The sequence below is a fragment of the Anopheles aquasalis genome, chromosome 3, assembly GCF_943734665.1.
Source record: "Anopheles aquasalis chromosome 3, idAnoAquaMG_Q_19, whole genome shotgun sequence".
Taxonomy (NCBI): Eukaryota; Metazoa; Arthropoda; class Insecta; order Diptera; family Culicidae; genus Anopheles; species Anopheles aquasalis.
Window position 1 is genome coordinate 11,477,501 of NC_064878.1, and position 12,500 is coordinate 11,490,000.

A 12,500-nucleotide genomic window follows, 5' to 3' on the forward strand; every position below is an offset into this window, starting at 1 on the left:
TTAGAGAAGTAATGGAATCAAAAGGAAGCAGACGATTAAACACAGCATAACAAACAATGATTAAGGTAAAGTAAGCTAACAAACAGACATATACATATACAAAACAACAAAAGTAGAAACTCAGTTAGTGGGAACGAAAACAACAAGCAGCTGCGCTTAGACGGGCAGACTAAGGTAGAAATATTCGCAATATGGTACGATGGTACGATGGTACAGAGTTAGTGCAGACAGGCAGGTAACAGTATCGAGGATACACAGCAAAAATGAAAAAAAGAACAAAAACAAAAACAACAAGATAGCAAACCCAACAACCACAAACCACAAGTAGTAGTTCAAATTGTTTAAAAACATATTCTTAACAGTATATAGTATAATGTTAAACGCGAACGTGTATTCTTATCATACTTTTTTTTTGCTCTGTTAAGCGAAGAAGAACAGTAGGGCCAGAGAGACCACATCACCGATAGAATATACAATGAGGAACAGGGGCGAATGTGGAGGGATGGAGCTATCGAGATAGTCGGAGAAATAATTAGTGTAACAGTTGGAGATGGAGGGGGAGAAGGAGGAGCAGGAGTAGAAGACAGGAGGAGCGCACGAGCGCCGTCATCATGTAGGTGTAAATGCAAGCGGCTTGCATCTCGCTTCACAGTCCATTTGATGATTGCATTTTGTTTTTTTTTCTTGCTCACTATCGCTTTGCCGTCTCCTCTTGATGCTCTTAAAACAGAATCTTCTTAATACTGCTCTTCTGATCGAAAGGAAAGTTAAACTAATAGGAAGGACGCAGCGTGCGTTTTGCACTGTCCTTTCTTCGTCGGCACCGCACCAGAGTTTAACGCTATTGCGAATGCTGTCAGATTCACTGTCTCGTCAACAGAGACACTATTGCTAGTTATTACTTTTGTGAGTCCTTTTTCGTTTTTAATCTAATGCATATCTCCGGAATATGTTCTATGTTTTAATGTTTTAACTTTTCGAGAACTTCCCCTAATCGACAAGCAGCATCATGCATCGGATAGGTGTGCATCATAGTTTTACTAGGACGAAAGTAAGTGAGTGATTAGCCCCAGCACGCTGGATTAACACGTAGATGAGTGGTTCCGACGATCGACGAGATTATTGTAGACTGTTTGATTTGAAAGTATTTCCCATTACTTTGATTATTTTAATGACTCTCGCTCGCTTTGCGACGCCTGTTCCGAGTAGTGTTGTTCTCGTTGTTCTCGCATCGCATTCACGTACCCCCTTCACTGTACGGTTCGCAGCAGTGCGCGACAGTACCGGGATAGGTAGCAGGTTTTTGGTTAGGTTTGTGATTTTAAATAAATGATTTTGTCTATATTAGCAAGGTGTGCAGTATAATAACAAATACTAATGATGCAAAAAGGAAACAAAACACACAAACACAGACACACATGGGTAAACGAAAAAAAAACAAAATATCCTAAATCCTACATAATAATAAACTCTTTAGCACATAGCGGAACCAATGCCCCGTATGTTATCACTCAAAATGGCAGCATTAAACTCGTACAAGACAGACGCAGGACGCGGATACAAAGATAAGCCCCGGAACACGGAATAAACCTTCAGAGATGATCCCAACGAATACGTTTCGAAATTGGAGCAAACACGATGAATAAGGAGATTAAAGCAAACTCATTTCGCAAGAGAGAATATGGCAGCCAACCGAAAAGCAAAGTATATTTCATGAGCATCATTAATTTATTATTATATTTATTGTAATTACTATGAAATATTTAATAACCAACATCCCATCACCCGTATTGGCTAGAGAGCACAGAGAATGAGCAGCAAAATGGCGCATAAACGGCAATCCGTAGTTGGTTGAAGGGGTAGCCGGAAGAGTGCGTGCACGGCGGGGGCGGTTTAGCGTGAGAATATCACAAAAGGCACACTAACAAAAAGGAGGTGGGGGAACCCACCTCCACCCCCACATATATAAAGCAAGCACACGCAGAACAAATGATGAATCAAAGTAGTGGATCAGGAGGCGAAATTAGTGAACATAACTGTAGAGAGAGGTCTGTCGCCTAGAGAGTGGGAATGAAATAAATATAAGGTTTAGATATTTAAATCACCCTCGGCTACATTCGTCATTGTTGGTTCCGAAACTAAACTATACCTCAACAGATACATTTCCTTTTCACAGCTGAAGGCGTACACGGAATCGTGTTTATGTGCGTGCGCTGTGTGCTTTTTTGTGAGGAGGATCCAGCCTGTACTCCGTGCGGTGGTTTTTCCGGTAAAACGATAAAAGTAATCTCAAACAGCATCCGAAGCACCATTCGGGAGAGAAGAAATTTGCCTGCAGTTTATGTCCGATTCGATTCCACTCAAAAGGTAAACCTACACCACAGGATATGCGGTGCTGAGCTAAGATGATTTCCAGGGGACTTGCAAGCGCACGAAAGTACACACTCGAGCGATAAACAATTTACCTTTGATATTTGTGGAACCAAGTTCAGCAGGAAGTGTTCTTTGCTTAATCATCAGCGCATTCATAAAATCTAGGGGGTGATTTGGATAATTATTCGCTCATTTTGTTACCCCTTTTCTCGTAGGCGTACAGCTGTGACGCCTGCAGTGCGAGGTAAATTATTTAACTGAAATATCATTGTAGGTACAGAACAGAACATTTCTCATACCCATTTGCAATTTTTACCCAGCTCAACAAATCAAGCGCCACAAGTTTACCGACACGGCGGAGAAACCCAGGCCTACCATTGCCGATACAAAAGTTCACCCAAAGCAACGATCTGGTAAAGCACGCCCAGATACACGTCGGGGAGTTAATTTATCAATGTGATCGCTGTGATGCTGCCTTTCGGTTATCGCGATATCGGAGGATATCCAAACGAAAACGTATTGACCCCCTCCCCCCCAACGTCAGCGAGTGAAAGGGGTTTCCAGGATCAAAAAAGTCGTTGAGAACAGAAACCCGAAAGCATTTGACGTTTCTGGAGAATCGTTTGACAAGCAAAGCGGAACGTAAATAAACGCGATGGATTTGTGAAGATTTTCCGTGTTTCGCACTATCCCGGTTTTCCGCAGTATCACTGAATAGAAAGGCGAACAAAATGTCGCTAGAGTTTTGTCGCCTTTGCCTAACAGCCGTCGATGTGGAGTGCAGCATTCACGAACCAGCAAGGGGCGAAGAAACGTGTTACGAACTGCTGTCCAGGATACTTCATCCGCACGAGCTCCCGGACGATGGCAGTGATGAGTGGCCAACGAAAATCTGTAAAGAATGCAAGCGCAAGACCCTCGACGCATACGAACTGTACGAACTGTGTTTGTCCAGCGGCGAAAGGATACGACAAATGTTCTCGGTGGACTGTAAACGCTCGCTGTCTCCCGAAGTCGAGACCGTTGATTGTAATGCTACTGTCGAAGCGGAGCTGCTCCTTTTTGTCTCCGATGAGCAGCAGGATTTGCAAGAGGATCTCAACCCGATGGCGTTCAACGAGGAACCATCGAATGCCAGCCCTGAACCCGTGGAGGAAACACAAAGCCACTTGCAATCGGAGGGTTACTCGTGTATCCTTTGCATTGGCGCAACATTCCCATCACAATCGGAACTGTCCGGTCATTTGAAGGATCATCACGGTGATCAATGCGACTACTGCGAACCCTGCAGGAGAGCGTTCCTGGACCGGGAAAAGTATGTGGCCCACAAGAAATGCCACGATCTCGGCCGTACGCATTTCTGCACCATCTGTGAAAAAGGTTTTCGAACCGCTGAAGCGCACCGGCTTCATGTGTTGTCGCACGATGCACCGTTCTTGTGTGCGGAATGTGGCAAAAAGTTTGAAACGAAAAGTAATCTTAAGCAACACATGAAACGGCATTCGAACGTGAGGCCGTTTGCCTGCAAGCTGTGCCCATCTAAATTCCATTCCAAAGGTACGACTACGGTACGTTGTTGGTGTGAAGGATGGTAATATTATTCCTTGTTTTTTAGGCGAATTAAAGACACACCAGTATACCCACTCCAAGGTGAAGCAGTTCAGTTGTGATATGTGTGGCGCGCTGTTTACCAAAAACTCCTCGCTGGCCAAACATCAGCGTATTCACACAGGTAACTCAAGGGTATAGCATTCCCATCCCGTAGTGTGTTCATATCTTTCTTCTTTCTTCTGTTCTCCCCGGGGATTGCGGTCTACTAAAAAGGGATACGTCCGTTCAGCTGTGAGGCTTGTAGCAGAAGGTAATGTGTCCGGTTAGTGCACGGTTATCCTTTCAGTTAAACTAACGTCCTGCTCTCGGGTTCTGTTTTCAGCTTCTATACATCGGACCTCCTGAAACGCCATATGCTAACCCACACGGGAGAGCGACCGTACAAATGTACATACTGCATCCGTTCGTTCACGCAGAGCAACGATCTTGTGAAGCACATGCGAACCCACATCGGCACCAACATTTACAAGTGCGATCGTTGTGACGCCTCGCATCGGTTGCTGTCGGAGCTGCGCGATCACTACAAGGTACACTACCAGTCGGAGGAAGGGAAGGGAAGTGGTAGTGCGGAATCCACCGCCGGCGAGGGAGGGAATCGAGATTTTCGCTTCACCACTACCAACATTTTGAAGCTACACCATACACCAAAGAAGTGTCTAAGGAAGGAATAAAAAAGTAGCCACGTGTTTCCATGGAAAACGACCCGAAACGTTCTTGAATCGCTTAGATTTTATTAACTTACAGCTGATCGTTCTTGCGGTAACAGCAAGGACATATCAGGGTACAGGACAGGGTAGGACAGGGTAATCATCTGCGAATCCTGCTAACAAAGCACATAGATAATGGGAATAATTTTGTGTTTTTTAGGGGATTGTTGATCATCTTACTGATCGTAGTAGGTCAAGCGAAACGACCGTTCGTTGTCTTTGCGTAGCGTTTCGTGCATTTTGTTGATTTCCTCCAACCGGTTCGTGATGGCGGTGGTGGACGATTCGATCCACTGCAGCGAGTTCATGTGCGCGTTCAGGATCTTTCCGATTTGCACCAGCGGATCGTTCGGATCGGTATACTTGTTCGCATCGTTCAGGTGCTCGATCACCTCTTTCAGATCCTCGTACATCTGCTTCAGCTGTGAATCGAGCGTTTCCGCCATCGAGTAGGTTTGGCCACGCTCCAGATCAATCTGTACGTTGCGCGATAGCTCCTGCTCCAGCGGTACGATGCACTCCTCCAGTTCCGTGTGCTGAGCCGTTATAAATTCCAGCTCCTGCTCCATAGCATTCTGTTCTGCCTTCACCTTCACGACGGCTTCGTTGAGCGCCACAATCTTCTCCCCGTTTGCCAGCAGCATGTTATCCCAGGCGTTCACCTGCGTTGCCTGGTTGGTAAACAGCTTCTCCTGTTCCTCAAGCTCAAGCGTCCATTTGTTGATGAACTCTTCCAGCTGGAAAAACTTCAGCTGCTGCCCGGAAGCTGCGGCGGCCGACTGTGTCGTCTGCGTGGTTGTGGTCAGGCTGGCTCCCGTTGCCCCAGTACTTCCGCTCAGTGGTGCTGTCGTTGCATTGGTCGTTCCGAGCGTTAGTGTCGCTGGCTGGCTTGTGGTTACCGCGGGATTGCTCAGCGCACCCGCCGGTTGTTCGGCCGGTTTCGACGAACCGAAGCCACCGAGTGTGAGTGGAGCGGCCGTGGCAGCCGCAGGGGTTGCTGTTGTGACGGCTGGGACCCCGAGCGAGGGTGCAAGTGGGTTTGCCGGTGTTGCCGTTGCACCAAGTGTAGCGGTACCGGCTGCTGCTGCTGCTGCTGTCGGTGCAACCGCGTTCCCTGTGGCCGCTGTAGCTCCCGTGGTTCCGAGTGATGCACCAAAAGACAGCGTCGGCAAACCGCCAGATGAAGCAGGCGCCGGAGCAGCGGACGTTGGGTTGAGCGAAAGTCCGGTGGCCGCCGGTGCTGCGGTTGCTCCGAAAGCCGGAGCTGCACCGAACGAAAATCCAGTCGGTGCGGTGCTAGTAGCTGGCGCACCAAGGGAAAACCCACCGGTGGTAGCGGTCGTTGTAGTGGGGGTACCGAACGAGAAGTTCATTGTGCAATTAGAACGAAACTACGTACAATTTTTCAGTTTTTCGCCGAAGCGTGGAAAAGCGTGAAGAAAGCGCGGTTTGGTTTGTTTTGGCGAATGACCAAGGTTTGCATGCCAGGCCAAGGTTTGCATGTTTCAGCTTTGGGCAGTGCTCCCAGCCACGCTGGTTTCAAAACGGAAGCCGCGGTATGTTCAAAAATGTGCGGAAAATCGTTGAAGGAGTGGAAAAACTATTTGCTTATTTTTCCCTGCTAGTTACTGCCTCTGCTGTTTTCACTTCAATCCAAACAGAACATTAACTACCTATCTTTAGCACGATTGTTTTCACCGAAATCCTACGTGAAAGATATAAGGGAGAAGCGCAGAGGCGACCTTTGAAAGCAAACCACATGTTCGCGTGTTTCTGGACACTTCCAACTCGCGCGTTCGTGATCCTGCACCTCTCTCGATCGCCTGGCAGTGAAAGCGATGAGCTGATTGGTAAAAGGTACGCCGGTTCAATTCCGCGTGTTCCGGTGACACAGAACAAGCGGTTAAATGTGGTGGAATATGGAAGGAATGGCGAGTGGAAAGGGACCTATTCGCACCTTGTCACGATGATTAACGGTGGCGCCTTCCCTCGCCTTCCCTCACAAAAAAAAACCTCTCCAATTCGCACGCACTCACACCGAAGATATGGAGGTAACGGCTCGCTCGCTCTAGCTGGAGCGCTGGATGCGAAGTGCGGGAGTCTGCGAATCGCGGTGACGGAGGGTGCGGCATGCTGGAGGGAAGATGGTATGAACATGGGTGTGCGTGGGGAGCAGCCGTTGATGAATGCTCTGGGAGCACATACAGAATACAATTGAAAACAATTTCCAATCGACCCCCGGGTGGGGAGCGGAGGTGAGGTGGGGTGCAGATGGAGTGGAAAGGCGGGCGGCGAGCTTGACGAGAGATCGTCGTTCATCGTTTTGATCGGTGATCTGTGTAGGTGCCACCGCTATCGGATCGACGGCGGGCCCAAGCGACCTCGACCAAGCGCGCCATGCTGCGATACCCAGCCGGCGGCGCATCATCTTACTCCAGCTGCTCTGCTCCACCTGTTCGGGTGTCCTCGGCTCGATTGGCACCATTCGTCCCGGTGTGTGTGCGGATCCCCTGTCACCCTCATCATCATCTGACCGATGTGTGGTGGTCGTGCGCTGAACAGGGAAGCGGTCATCCGAAAAAAACGATCCGCTTGTCCGAGATGCAACGAGCTAGTGTTGCTGACCGGGCCAACAACCACGATGACCACGACGACGACGACGACTACGACGATGGCGGCGGCAAGGTTCAAGGGGTGGCCACAACCACCCACCGGCTCCCCCGGGGGGGTGTATTTCGTACCGTATAGCCACTATACATAAGCGCCAACCAGTACCGGTGGTTCAGTTGAAATTTGACTGTGATTTAATCAACATGGACGAATCGGACTACTGGGGACTGGCGCGAAGCAATGGTTAGCAGCTAGCAGATTTCGCCACTGGGCGCTTTTTCATACCCGGATACCTACATCATACTTTTTCCGCCCGTTTTGGCTCGAGTCGAGTTCGTTGCAAAAAATGGTTTTTGTTTTGTGGATCGTGGTTTTTCGTTCCCCGTTTCCGGGAGTGCTTTCGATTGTGTTGCCCCATTGCCTCATTAAAACCGTTCGTTTAGCTGCCGATCGTTTGTTATTTCGAGTAGTAATCTTTGCAAATTTACTGTGATTCGCCGCAAAAACCCGACAAAAAAGACAAAAGAAGCAGTTATCAGATTTTTTTCGAAAACACTTCCCCACCAGTGGTGCTCCCGTACAACCGTGGCCGCAACGGTCAGTTAAAGTGGAGTTCATTTGTTTTTTTTTTGGGTGTGAGAGGGAGGCGGCTTTGAAGGGCACCTTTGCGCACCACTTCTTCGGCAGAGCAAACGGTTTAGATTGGGGTCCATCATCAGCATATCATCTAACTAGCTGGCGCAGCACGATGGCGGCTGGTGTGGCTTTGAATCGCAAAACCGTCCCACCGTCGGCCACGGCTCAAACTGGCTGACGATGTCAAGTGTTTCCGCGCCCTGCACGGTACAGGGAACACAGTGATACGCGGTGCGGCCAGGTCAGGCCCGGGATCCGTGCCGTGGTGTGATAGCAAATGTGCGCGTGTTCATGTGAGTGCCTGTGTGGCCACGGAAGACTGGTCGGTGCGGCGGATATGGACCACAGCGCAACAGCACCGAGCAGGGCCCCGGCGTTCCCCCGCCTTGGTGTGTGTGGCAAACGGATAAGAGGCATTATGGATAATCATAGAGAAGAATATGGCACTCAATTTAAGAAAATGGAAAGATTGAAGTATAAAGTGGGTCCGTGGCGATGTCCATGGGTTGCCCGGTGCACCGCCACCACCTCCACCATCGTCGCCTCGGTTGCTGTGATCGTCTTGGCTGTTGTGTCGTTCTGCTCGCTTCATCGGCCTACTGGAAATGCTGGTGTGATTATGCTACCAACTCGGTTTTGTGTGTCTGTAGAGTGCCGCTGTGTATGTGTGTGTCGGAGGTTCTATCTTCTAGCAGAACGGTCAATGGAAAAGGGTATCATCTCGTGTTGCGAGTAGTTAGTAAAAGAAGGTGTAGGAAATGTGGCCACATAAGCCACAAGATAGGCTGCATACATAAAGGTAGAAAGAGTAGCACAAAAAAAGGGAAAAGAATCACATAAAGCGCAAAAGGATTCCTGAAGACGTTAACACATCGGTTAATGATGGCGCACATTGAGCCATCGAAAAAACACAGTAACAATGAATGAGCTGTCGGAGAGTCGATCAAGGAAACACGAAACGAACACAGTAGGCGATAAGAACCGATGAGGGCATGTGCTGCTTAAGGATCTGTTCGTGGAGAAGGCAAGATCGTCTCTCGCCACGCGATCTCAGCAGTCTTACGTTCATCGTCGATCGCGCTTGGATCGCACGGTTCGGCGTGAGGCCGGCCTGTACGTCGAGCTGATTGTTCATTCGTTCGCTTACCGAGCCACACGGGCCACACTGGATGCGCGCGGTCGGAATCGAGCGGGGAAAACGCGAAAAAGTGCTATCGATAGCCCGTTCTCTGCTCTGTTTCAGTGCTTTAGTGCTTTTTTCCGTCTCTGTCCATGTGTACGCTTGTGAATGTGCTAGTGTTTGCTGAGGCACGCTGGGGGCGCATCCTTGTTAAACCCTTAAATTCTACCACCCCCCCCCCCCCGTCAATAATCTTAGTTTCTTTGCCTTGATCGTCAACGGATCAGTTTGCTGGTGAGACCATTACCAAATGTGCCAAATGCATGAACCGGAAGATCAGCGCCGTTGTACGTTATCATAGCAATCGTCGTTTTCGGAAAACATACCGCAAGAAATCTTGCTTTTCTTCTTCAAAAAGTTGCCTCCGTTGCTGATGCTCCAGCGAATGGCGCGAAAAGCACAACCTTGGATACCTTGGCTCATTGGCAGCATCGTCGCGCAATCATCGTGTACACACCAACACAACCGTGCCCGACTGTACGCCACCGATTTGGAGCGTGCGGGCTGGTGCTTTATTTGATAAATAATGCTTGAATTTCTTCACAATAAGATTCAATTAATTTCGTTAAACATCCGTGACCAGGGGGTCGGTGCGGGGGTCGGTGATGGCGAAGTAAAAGGTGAGCGCTCGACCGTGCGCTCCGTAACCGTTTTGTTGGCCGTCGGGAGGGAGCAGCGGTAGCAACGCCAATCTATGTCGCTTGCCGTTGTTCTTTGCCACCGACCTGGCACACATACAGGCGCTGAACACAGGGAGGAGATGATGCTCCATATCAGGGAAGAAACCATAGATTGTGTTTGCTTTGAACTGGCTTAAACTGGCCACTACGTACACTAAGGTCCGGAATGGAAGTATCTCGTATTGCTTTGATTTCACTATGTCGTGCGATCATATTCCTGGCTACATGGATCGTTACGCTATCGAAGCGTTACATGCGTTAAATATGTTACGCGAGTGCTTCCATCGTTGGCGCCTCCATCGTTAGCGCCTCCATCGTTGGCGCCTCCATCGTTGGCGCCTCCATCGTTGGTGCTTTCATAATGCGCTAGTTAACTTACGAGCAAAAATTCTTGAAAAAATGTAGTTTATTACCGTGTGCTTCTGCCTCAGTTGCAGAAGGATGGAGAGCAAAAAATAAAGCAAAATCATCAGAAAGCGACATTGTCAGATGATCGTCTTTCCGTTTTGTCGTTTTGCTGCCTTGGTCAGTCCTTCGTCGTTCGGTTTGGTTTGGCAGAGAAAAAAAAAATGAATAAAATCGCCCTCAAGATATATAAAATAGGGCTTTGAGTGTGGTCCCACTAAAAATCATGGGCGGCTATTCGTTTCCTATGGCAACATGCTACTCTACTGCAGTGTTGGAACAGAACACTCCGTTCGATGATAGTGATCTTGAGCGGCAGTGGCGGCTAGTGTGTTGTGTTTCGCACGAAACTTCCGCTCCCGGAACGGTTTAATCCGTTTTGTCACTCGCCGTCATCGCTGATGGCCTCCAGCCTCGGGGGATGCAGTCGTCCGGTGGCGCGAGGCGTAGTTGTTTCCCTTGAGTGACAATTAGCATTCAATAATCTGCTGATTGACCCGACCCGATTAGAACCGTCGACGAGTTGGTCGCGCGAATGATGATCGAGCAACAACAGCAGAGAAAGAGAGAGAGAGAGAGAGAGAGAGAGAGAGAGAGAGAGAGAAAAGGAGAGATCGTACGTTGATCGATCGTACTGAGGATGAACTGTTCGCTCGGTGGCGCAATAGTAGCGTTCCCGTGCGTTCATTCACGGTTACAGGCTCCTTCCTAGTAAGATAGAGCTACTAGCAAGAGGGTGGCCGAGGGTATAAAATTGGGGTTGCGTTAACACCACAACCAACTCGCTTTGCTTGGGAATGCGATCATCTCGGGACGATAGCATATATACAGTATGGAAAAAAAGTTTATCCTCCACTGGAAAAAATTTACGTTTTAGCTGATTTTACATGGAAACCCTTAGCCCAAAAATGTGCATCACATATGAATAGCTTTGTTTTTATTCTTCTTTACTATGCTTTTGACATTTTTCAAAAAATACCTCGCAATACCACGAAAAAGCGGCCAAAATGTAAGTATATTGAAAGGGGTGGGTAAACTTTTTTTTGTATACTGTATATTAGTATGTTCCATCGATTGTCGGTCCGTCGGAACGGGGAACGCCACCTTCCACGCCCTCTCTTCCGTTGTGTAGGAGAATCCCACGATCAGAATCGATGAAGCACTTCATCGACCAACGATTCGTACCGGAGGTCGGGCCTGGAGGTGAAGCTTGTTGATCAGCGTTGTCGATCGCTGATGCTGCTGCTGCTGCTGTTGCTGTCGTCACATGCACCGTTGGCAGTGTTCCTAATACAAATAATACCACAAAAAATACTCTATGCTACTCCATCACATACTGTTCCCTGCAAGAAATTGATCGACTCCATCGTTCCGTGTTCCGATCCGTCCCTGAAACACTATTCATGTGGTGACACGCGACCTTGCACACACTTACACCTACCGCTACCACCCACCATTTCAGCGAGTTCCGGTGAACGGTCGCCGGTAGATATGTGTCAGATTAATCACTTGATTAAACAACAACGGACGCCGTCCGCTGTCGAATGACAATGGCAGCATGTTGTTCGGGGAACGGAGAGCGCATGTAATTGATCTGCCGATGAGTTGGGATGGACCCGCGGAGCATCCACCGCGGGGCGACAATGTTGCAATGTCGCTGCGGCATTCGATTATGGTGACAGAGAGTTCATAAATCACTTACGGTGGCAGACGTTGTCACATGGGTTGACCCGTAGCACACCGCACTCGCACACACTTTGATGGCTAACAATTGATTGATGCGATTGGTGGGGGGTGGGGGGGGGGGGAGGGGTGGTCAGTTGCAAATATTTGGCTTGAAGAGAGTTCTAATAAGCTAATGCCTGCCGCAAGGGTTGTTGTTGGTTTGCCAAAAATAAAACAGCAACGAAAACAAACATTGAACACCAAACGACCAACAACGGAGCAGGTCACGGGCGGGGATTGCTTTGATCGTGACGCACTTTTGCCTTTTTTCGCTAACAATGAGTGCGTTCCGTCAACAAAACGCACCCAGTTTTGTGGCCATAAAAATTCCACACCCAACACGCACTTTCGGGCCAATCATGGGACAAAGGTCAATGTTGACCCCTTGATGATCGGATTGATTGATTGGATAACGCGGGGAAACATGATGATGATGGTGGGAAGGTGATGTTGTTGTTGACAAACGGAAAATGCCTTTTGATATACCACCAGAGGCCAGAGACAGAATAACCGGAAGGGCCAATATTTGTTTTTGATCGTTTCGCTATTTGTTCTGATAGGAATAATGTTCCC

The 12,500-nt window shown here is 48.6% G+C and overlaps 4 protein-coding genes across 13 annotated transcripts in view; 3 read left to right on the forward strand and 1 right to left on the reverse strand.

Moving 5' to 3' along the window:
• The window catches only part of LOC126578115 (uncharacterized), a 14,183-nt gene extending 12,685 nt beyond the window's left edge, over positions 1 to 1,498 (forward strand). For all 4 annotated transcript variants that reach the window (XM_050240392.1, XM_050240393.1, XM_050240394.1 and 1 more), the window contains exon 7: positions 1 to 1,498. This exon is cut by the window's left edge and continues 465 nt beyond it. The gene's annotated coding sequence lies outside the window, so the exon portion shown is untranslated.
• A 1,432-nt stretch (positions 1,499 to 2,930) lies between these two features.
• On the forward strand, positions 2,931 to 4,693 carry LOC126578118 (zinc finger protein 771-like). Its single transcript, XM_050240403.1, has 4 exons — positions 2,931 to 3,930; positions 3,989 to 4,105; positions 4,198 to 4,234; positions 4,307 to 4,693. The coding sequence occupies exons 1-4, from the start codon at positions 3,105 to 3,107 to the stop codon at positions 4,653 to 4,655; spliced, it is 1,329 nt and encodes a 442-aa protein (XP_050096360.1). The 5' UTR covers positions 2,931 to 3,104; the 3' UTR covers positions 4,656 to 4,693.
• Positions 4,671 to 6,327, reverse strand: LOC126578119 (nuclear pore glycoprotein p62). Its single transcript, XM_050240404.1, has one exon. The coding sequence runs from the start codon at positions 6,062 to 6,064 to the stop codon at positions 4,868 to 4,870; it is 1,197 nt and encodes a 398-aa protein (XP_050096361.1). The 5' UTR covers positions 6,065 to 6,327; the 3' UTR covers positions 4,671 to 4,867.
• A 1,161-nt stretch (positions 6,328 to 7,488) lies between these two features.
• The window catches only part of LOC126578116 (sodium/potassium/calcium exchanger 4), a 10,995-nt gene continuing 5,983 nt past the window's right edge, over positions 7,489 to 12,500 (forward strand). For 2 of the 7 annotated variants that reach the window (XM_050240396.1, XM_050240398.1), the window contains exon 1: positions 9,632 to 9,737. In XM_050240396.1, the coding sequence (XP_050096353.1) occupies positions 9,644 to 9,737 (94 nt within the window). In that variant the 5' untranslated portion in view covers positions 9,632 to 9,643. Of the gene's footprint in view, positions 7,629 to 8,694; positions 8,737 to 9,099; positions 9,352 to 9,631; positions 9,738 to 12,500 lie in introns of those variants that run through there. The other 5 variants (XM_050240397.1, XM_050240401.1, XM_050240402.1 and 2 more) reach the window with 5 other exon arrangements.

Coding starts and splice junctions, on each gene's coding strand:
- LOC126578118 (XM_050240403.1), top strand. CDS start 3,105: ATGTCGCTAGAGTTTTGTCGCCTTTGCCTAACAGCCGTCGATGTGGAG. Junction 4,106..4,197: donor ACATCAGCGTATTCACACAG/GTAACTCAAGGG, acceptor TCTACTAAAAAG/GGATACGTCCGTTCAGCTGT. Junction 4,235..4,306: donor TGTGAGGCTTGTAGCAGAAG/GTAATGTGTCCG, acceptor TTCTGTTTTCAG/CTTCTATACATCGGACCTCC.
- LOC126578119 (XM_050240404.1), bottom strand. CDS start 6,064: ATGAACTTCTCGTTCGGTACCCCCACTACAACGACCGCTACCACCGGT.